The sequence below is a fragment of the Betta splendens genome, chromosome 21 (genome assembly GCF_900634795.4).
Source record: "Betta splendens chromosome 21, fBetSpl5.4, whole genome shotgun sequence".
Taxonomy (NCBI): domain Eukaryota; kingdom Metazoa; phylum Chordata; class Actinopteri; order Anabantiformes; family Osphronemidae; genus Betta; species Betta splendens.
Genome location: NC_040899.1, coordinates 14,579,871 through 14,588,512, shown reverse-complemented (window position 1 = coordinate 14,588,512; position 8,642 = coordinate 14,579,871). Strand labels below are relative to the sequence as shown.

The 8,642-nt window shown below is 40.4% G+C and overlaps 1 protein-coding gene across 1 annotated transcript; it reads left to right on the top strand.

Moving 5' to 3' along the window:
• Nucleotides 1-1,561: 1,561 nt before the first annotated feature.
• On the top strand, nucleotides 1,562-8,327 carry LOC114847319 (homeobox protein engrailed-1-B-like). Its single transcript, XM_029136913.3, has 2 exons — nucleotides 1,562-2,696; nucleotides 3,847-8,327. Exons 1-2 carry the CDS (start codon nucleotides 2,180-2,182, stop codon nucleotides 4,164-4,166), a joined length of 837 nt encoding a protein of 278 aa, XP_028992746.1. The 5' UTR covers nucleotides 1,562-2,179; the 3' UTR covers nucleotides 4,167-8,327.
• Nucleotides 8,328-8,642: the final 315 nt, after the last annotated feature.

Sequence of the window (8,642 nt, the reverse complement as noted above, 5' to 3'; positions counted from 1 at the left end):
AAATCTGCGACCAGCTGATTACCCTAGATTTTGGGTTGGTTCTGATACCTTTAAATTGTCATATAGCTACATATACAAATAAAATTATTCTTTCTTTTTTTTTTTTATTTATCTTTTTAGATCTGGATGAACGGATGCGTCAGCTCTTGGCCCGACTGAACAGTTTTCTTAATCTTTATAAGGTTGCACTCGCAGCTTGACACTAATAAACTATCTATTAATATACCTACCTATTAATACTAATGGGCTATTGTATTGGGGCAGCAGTCTCTCACCAATCATCGGACGAATGGTTCGATTTCTGCCTGTCTTTGGGCCAGACATTGAACCCAGGTTGCTCCCGTGTGTCAGGTTAAACTGCATTGCAGCTCTGCCACACAGTGTGTTTGCGTGCGCGAACGGGTGAGGTAGTAAAAAAAGTGAACCATTTATCACATTTAATAACACAAGAAACATGATTTTATGTAGTGTAAATACATTTTTAATGAAACGAACGGTTTTTTATACCCTTTAGTTGTGTGGTGTCCCTTATGTGCGTGTCTCCTGCCATGACAGACTGCCATGACATGTGATATTTATTTTTATTTATTTTTTGCTTTTATAATCTACATTGTAAATGAAGACACTGAGGTTGTTTCTCATTTACTCACCTACGGGGTTGTTTGATGCAACAGTAGATTCCACTGTTTATTGTAGAATGAGGCATTTAGTAATTATAGCAGTTGAGCGTGTGTGACTGTAAAGTAGATTTACGATGGAAAATCTCGCTAAATAAAAAGCAGCTGAAGGAAAAATTGCTGTTTCACTTCCCCGGTAGTTTTGTAATGTGTTGGCAACTATACACAATTCACATTTTCACCAATTATATGATTTGAAAAGGGAAAGAGTGTCATGATGCCATATTTTTCTAGAATTACAACAATTAGGCTAAATTTTTATTCATAAAACTGTCTTGTCAAGTTTTTTGGCATACAGTAGTACAGAAAAAAGGCCATTTAATTTGTTTTCTCCGTACCGTTTTCAGTAGCTTTTCGGTTAATAATCTGTTTAAATGGTCCCTTTGAACCGTATCTTTCACTAATCTAAACGTTGCCAACACTTTGATGAAGTGTTAGTGCTGAGAGGGTGGCATTTGATGACCATTCGACAGGTCAGGTGGGATAAGCCACAAAACCGTATCCACCAGCATCGATCATAGAGAGATACGATCATGTATTGCAAACCAAAAAACAATACACCGAGTGCCAATGTGGAAGTAGCTCAAAAAGGAGGAGGAAACCCCGGAAGGTGGCTTCGTACTGAAACTGGAGGCGTGTGCGCTTTAACAGATACAAATGTAGGTGTGTGTTTGCATTATATAACAAACTGTAATAATACGTAATAATAAGCATGGTGTGTAGTGTGAACTTGTGCGCATGCTGTGAACCTCCCCATAATGTCTGGAATGAAGGTTTGCACTGAGAAAAAGCACCAGTTTGATAATTGGAAACAGAATGCGAGCAGACAATTAGCCGGTTACCGAGACAAAGCATAAATCACGTTGTTTCGCGCGGACGTCCCGTGCTTGTCTACAGTACGTGTTCTCCCGTACGGCTGTGCCTGAACACACGTGTACACATATTCCGTAACAAGGCTGAAGCAGAGCAGTGATAATCTCTTGTTGCCTTTCTCTCTGAAGCTTGCTCGCTGCTCTATAGCTCCGCTCTTGGATGAGAGACGCTTGACATTATTGGACGTCGTCACCCCGTGTCCAAAAGTGTCCCGGGCGGTGATTGGTTTAGTGGGCTTTTAATGTTATTCATACGCCTCTGGTTTGTGTGTGTGTGTGTGTGTGTCTGTGTGTGTGTGTGTGTGTGTGTGTGTGTGTGGGCGCATGGTGATGTGATGTGAGGACTTTGTGAAGAGCCCGTCGTTATACAAAAAACAGAGAGTGTATGAAAGTAGTGCGCAATAGCAACCACGAGCGTTCTGATAGTAAGCCACAGACCATGACGCGCCGCAGCACCTTTACGCACGCGACACGTCAACAGTTTGCAAATAATTACACCAATTAAGATTTTTCGGCGAGAAAATAACAATGTTTTAGATTTTCCCGTACTCACATTTTGGATACAAACGCGGGCTGTCTGAGTGGACGTGGACTGAGAGAACACTAGCCACGCGTGGTACAGACGCAGCGATGGAGGAGCAGAGGGACCTTAACAGCACGGATAGCAGCGGGGAGGAGAGCGTCTCGTCGTCTCCCAGCCTGCCTTCGCCGCACATGTTGCCTCTGCAGGCCGCCCACCAAGCCCACAGAACCACCAACTTTTTCATTGACAACATTTTGAGGCCAGACTTTGGCTGCAAGAAGGAGCACGAGCTGGGCCCACGGGACAGGGCGCAGACGTCCGGCCGCGAGCAGATCAGTAGACCGAGCTTCAACCTGACGCCGTGCCACGACTCCAACGACAGCACGTCGTCCTCCACCTCCCTGACGAGTCCGAAGAAGAGCGGCGGCGGAGCTGCGACGGTCGCCGTCGTGTCCACCGGGAACAGTGGCGTGAAGGGCGAGGAGAGGACCGGCAGCGGCGGCGGGGAAAACGCCTCCTCGCTGGTGGTGCTGAACGCTACCGGGGTTCCGACACCGGAAACCCAACCCCTGCTCTGGCCTGCGTGGGTCTACTGCACGCGCTACTCAGACAGACCTTCATCTGGTAAGGCAGTAGTTTCGTGAAAAAATCCAATTGTGAGCGTTCTATTCACAATGAAACCACTACACGTTATTTTTTATCACGCGAGGTATTGATTTTTCCACCAAAAAATATGAATGTACTAAAACAAGTCATAATGTGTTTAGATTAATTAATGGCCACAAACCTGAAGGTCCACTGGCACAATTCAAATTTGGGAAATACATTCTTGACGTTTAAAATTAAGTTAGATTATAATTTAGTATAATTGAGACTTAAATGACTGGTTTTCAATCAAATAAAGAACAATAACAAACGGTAGCATGTGTGATGTAGGCACATATAAACACGCGCCTTATTCTTACCCTGGGATTTTCTAACGTGTAGTTTCCAACAGTGTTATTTTCTCAAAAAAGGTTAAAATTGATTTGTGAAACAAAATGAGTCCACACCTTGACTGAATAAGTTATTTCCATATGTTTTAATTTTCATGTGTGAGTGTTTTTTAATAAAATATGGTGTAGAAGTAATATCGGATTATAGACGACAGAAGATGGTTCATGGCTGTGGGTGGCACGTTTCTTGTATCAGGAATGTGCTGCATGGTTCAGCAGGCATTTGTCCTGTGGTGGCTGTAACAGGTTTGTAAATGTCTGACTTGATGTTTCAGGTGAACAGCTGAGCTAGAATAAAAACGAAAACACAATGAATGAACTTCTGTAATTAAAGCATGACAAAATAAAGCACAATAAAAAAAGATAAATATGAGCCTCTGTTGCCTTGATGCAGGATACACTTCAGTTCATTAACTACGCTTTTTATTTTCCAAGTAAAAGTGAAAACAGAGACAATTACATTTTTTGCCATAAACGCACTTGTATTAGATGACGCGTCGGTTTCTGTTAAATCGTATGTCAACGGGTTTATGATTTTGTTTTTATGACATTTCTGTTGTAGTATATACAAAAGAATTGATAATAAATAATAAAATAAACTAAGCCTACAAATAATAATAATAATGCCGATAATAACAGTCAGTTATCATTACATATCACGGTTGTAATTACACACATTTGTTATATTACGCTACGCCAGTGATCAATATTCATTGTCTGTTAGCCTGTGCGCTGAATATTCATATTCTCGCTCTCTTGTCCTTTCGCCCTTACTGCAGGCCCAAGGACACGGAAACTAAAAAAGTCGAAAAGCGGCAAAGAGGACAAGCGGCCGCGCACGGCCTTCACCGCCGAGCAGCTGCAGAGACTGAAGACGGAGTTCCAGGTGAACCGCTACATCACGGAGCAACGGCGGCAGTCTCTCGCGCAGGAGCTAAACCTCAACGAGTCCCAGATCAAGATCTGGTTTCAGAACAAGCGGGCCAAAATCAAAAAGGCCAGCGGCTTCAAAAACGGGCTGGCGCTGCAGCTGATGGCGCAGGGACTGTACAACCACTCTACCACCACCATTCAGGAGGACAAGGAGGACAGCGACTGAGAAGCGGAGGACACACGGCTACATGCGTTGTATACATTATAAATAATATCTAATTTAATGATGAGACTGGGGAGGGAGTTTGAGATGGAACTGTGCCCGCACTCACCTCCCTCTCCTGCTCCTTCGAAGTGACTACGGCGTAATAAACGGACCTTTTGTTGTTTCGAATTGAGCTGCCACCGTAAAACCAAAGATTTTATCGGAACCACACCCTGGACAGTTTGATAAACGAGAAGTAAAACACACAGCAGCGGCCCCGTTCCACAGCCATAGCGTCGGCGTCTCCTGTGCAATTCTGCGCCCACGTTACTCTGGCTGCAGCCGCACACACGAGCCCAGCGGCCACGACACACCACAACAACCCGACAGCGCGACAGAAATCACCAGAGTTGTGTGATTGTGTGTTAGACAAGCTGACTTGTACGGAAACTAATAATCCTATTGTCAAAACTGGACATCTTGGCCACAAGACGCCACGCTGACGACGCAGAGAACTCTCCCAATCACTTTACTTGGAATCAAATTAGCGAAACATTTATGAAAATCTGAAAATCATACACTCCCGAAAGGTGACCGCCTTACACACGTCCGCATTGTCTTTATGGAACCTTATTTATAACTACTCCAGTATTTTTTGTTTGTTTTTTGTTAGTGTGAGGAAGGTTTAGAAACACAGAACATTAAATGTCAGTGTTTTTGTGTTCAACACTCACACACTCTTTATTGCATATTACTTTCCTTTGTATAGATTGGACACTTTTATCATGACGATAAAATTACTAAACAAGTAAATATACAGAACGCTTCCACTGTATTCAGCAACTCACTGCTGAACATTTGGCCCCAGTTGTTGCCTTATTGTGACAGGTAAAGGTGCAGAGGCCTGCAGGCCAGCAGACACACTGCAAACAGCGCCAGATGTGATATATGCTGTGCATTAAAACCATGTTTCCAAATAAACACTTTTCTATTGGAAAAAAAAGAAAAATCTCCAATTTCTTAGTAGATGACACCGAATATTCAATTAATATATGGACGTGATTGTCCGTGAGCGCGCTCGTGTGTGGGTCGCAGCCCATTGGTTCAAGTGAGTGGGACAACTGAATCCATATTCATAGGTGTTTGGAAAGGAGGTGAATTTACACTGCTTGCTGCGCCGCTATCAGCGCTGTTCAAAGTGTTGCAGAGCATGAAATTGCTTCCCGGTCTCTCTGTGTTCACACATTTCATCAGCCAGCGCTCCGCAGTCCTCACAAAAATACACAAGCTATAGCAGGGAACCTGGAGCGAGCGGCAAACAGCGGCGTGGCATTTCTGCCTTTCACTGCCCAAATAAGCTAAAGAAGCAGCAATTCATAAAATATATAACACAGAAATATTAAAAAACAACACGTAGAATAATGGCAAATATGGGATTTTAAATTCTATGTGTATTGTGTGTATAAACAAAGCCAGGCCTGCTAATTAAATTCTCAGATATTTGAAACAAGACATTTCTAGTATAGGCTTTGACAAAAATATGACATAAGGTCTCCGTTACCCTTCAGTTAAAATATTGGCTCAACCATTTGGGTTGAGTATACCAGGTTTGACAATGATTATAAAATAAATACAGTTCTTAAAATAAATTGTATACTTAAAATCCTAGCTGAAAACCATGTGGATATTAGTGCCAGTTTTTAGAAAAAATAATTCTACCACGTGTCAAATGTTTTAAATTTACCAGGTGTTTTATAACAAAAGGCATTCATAGTTTAAAATCACTGAAATTCAGATAAATCAATGATCACTTTAATATCATCTAACTATCTGCCCACTTAACACAACAAGTTTATATTATTCATTGTACAGATTTTATTTGTGTTTCAAGTGTGGTATTGAGGAAATTTTGGTAAAATGTCAGAATTTCAGCTGCATCACAAACCATATTTTTATGTAAACAGAGATAGATAGATAACTTAGAGTATACTTTGCTTTAACAGCTGCTCAGAGTATCTTAGATGGTAAACTGAAAACATGTTGCTGCAGCTGCTGCTGACAGCAGTCCACTGTGTAATTATTTTGGACCAAATTACTTATTGAGTGAGCATCTTCCCAATGACCCAGTCATTTCCTCCAGCCTGGAGGTCATCTGTCATCCGCAGCTTCATACTTTTTTATAGGAAGTATTTCTCTCCTCTGTAATGACTCCGGAGCCATTCCAAAGACTACCCCCACCCTCCAATGTCTGAAAAAAAGAGGGTAAGAATTTGAAATCAATTTGTCAAATTCAAAGGTAAATGTTCTGACAAGCTGACTGGATCTTTGCCTCTACTTGTTTTCTTTTACTCTGCTGCTCATTTCAGATCTGTGAAGACTAGAAGTTGAGAGGCATTTACTGCCTCTGGCAGTAGGTACAGTGATACAGTCACTCATTTCAGATCTGCATTTTATTCCATGCATGCTTAATTGCACAATAAAGACATATGTGTGAGATATAACAAGTTTATGCAATGACAGATTACCAGCATTGTGATATACAATCCCATTTCTGATGAAGTTGGATGATGTGTAAAACCTAAATAAAAAAGAATGCAATTATTTGCAATTCTCATCAATCTATATTATTTTAATTTAATATAATGTGGTCAAAATATCAGATGCTGCAACTGACATATTATTATATCATGGAAAATATGAGCTCATTCTGAGGTTGATGGCAGCAACACATCATAACCAAGTTGATGTTTATTATTATGTAGCAGCAGCTGCTCTTTTAACCACTGCCTAGAAAAACATATGGGAAGTAAAGACATTAGTTGCTGGAGTATTAGCAAAGAAATGTTTCCTCATCCTGATCTGATGCAGGTAATCATTCCTGGGTCTTTGTTGCCATATATTTTGTTTAATAGGACACCATCGGGCCAGTTCAGCACTGTTGCTGCCGCACTGTTGTGTTGGATAATATGTATGTCAATATTGTCATGCTGAAATATGCAAGAAAGAGACGCTGATATGCATATGGAGCTGTTGCTCTAAAATCACTAAAACACATGTCACTTTCAACACATTAACTTAACTTACAGCCCATATCCCATAAACCATTAGAGCTGTAGGCTTTTGAACTGTCCACTCATAACTCTACACAACACTCTAGATGGCCCTGAGTTTCTTTAATCTACTGTTCAATTTCAAATTTGGATTCATCTGAGCAATTTTCTAATATATAACCATAACGTGCGTTTGTGAATTGCACAGCAAACTGTGTCATATTCAGTAATTTTTGGAAGTCTTCCAAGATCACATATATCCAGTTTAGATCTGTATCCTTCTCCCTTACACACAAAGACCTAATCCAACAAATTCTGACAAATAATTGTAATTTTACTGTATATGGTGGAATTTTCTGTTGAAGAACATTCTTCTGAAATTGTTCCATAATTTAAGGACCCAGTTTGTTTCAGATTTATCAACCCTTGTCTGGCTTTCATAAAGAGGCTGTGCTTCTTATACCCTGTCATGTTACTGACCCATTGCTAGTTTCCCTAATTAATTGTCAGATGCTTCTCCTGTTTTTGATTTTGGGCAATTACCCTGAGCTTTTTGCTCCTGTTCCAACTTTTTTGAGATGTGTTGCTGCCATGCATCCATCCAAGCATCCGTCTATCATGCTAGGACCTGGAGCCTATCCCAGCTGTCACTGAGCAAGAGGCGGGATATCCTGGACAGGTCGCCAGCCCATCACAGGGGTGGTGCTCTCATTAAATTAAAAATGAGCTAATAGTTCCTAGTCTTAGTTTCAATAAGTAATATGTTGTTTTGAAGTTGTGAATAAATGGGATATAAGTAGAATTGCATAGATTTTGTTTATGTTTTACACATTATCAATAATTTTGTAATTGGGGCTGTAAACAGACAGACAGACAGACAGACAGACAGACAGACAGAGACACCAACACTTCAAATACAAAAAATATATACAATATGAATTTTTTATTTTGTACATTTGATTAGCAATGCAATTTTTGGCATTTTTTTATCGAAAGAAAATAATGCATACATTTACACAATAAAAAGCTGTCTGTAATAGTTACATTTAATAAACCTCGATTTATCTGAAACTGAAAATTATCCAGAATATTGTTTTTGTCAGAGCAAAAAAAAAAATAAGTAAAATAAAAAGACACACATAACAGCCACATTAACATATAGCTCTGCCCAAACACACAATGACATCACTAACAACTCGCTCACTCTGTAAGCAACTTGTAACTCGGGGAGTTCACTGTGAGCGCAGTTGCTCGTTATTTACTACTTTTACAGAAAAGCCTCTCAATTTCCTCTGTTTATACACGTTTATACATTTATACATATGTTTATTATTTTGTGCTTTTTTAATGACAATCTAAACTTTTTTCTCCGATGTCACTTGCAGCATTTCTACAGTCACTACAATGGCAAATTGTCGTCAATGTGTGGCGCCGTGGGGGAGGGATT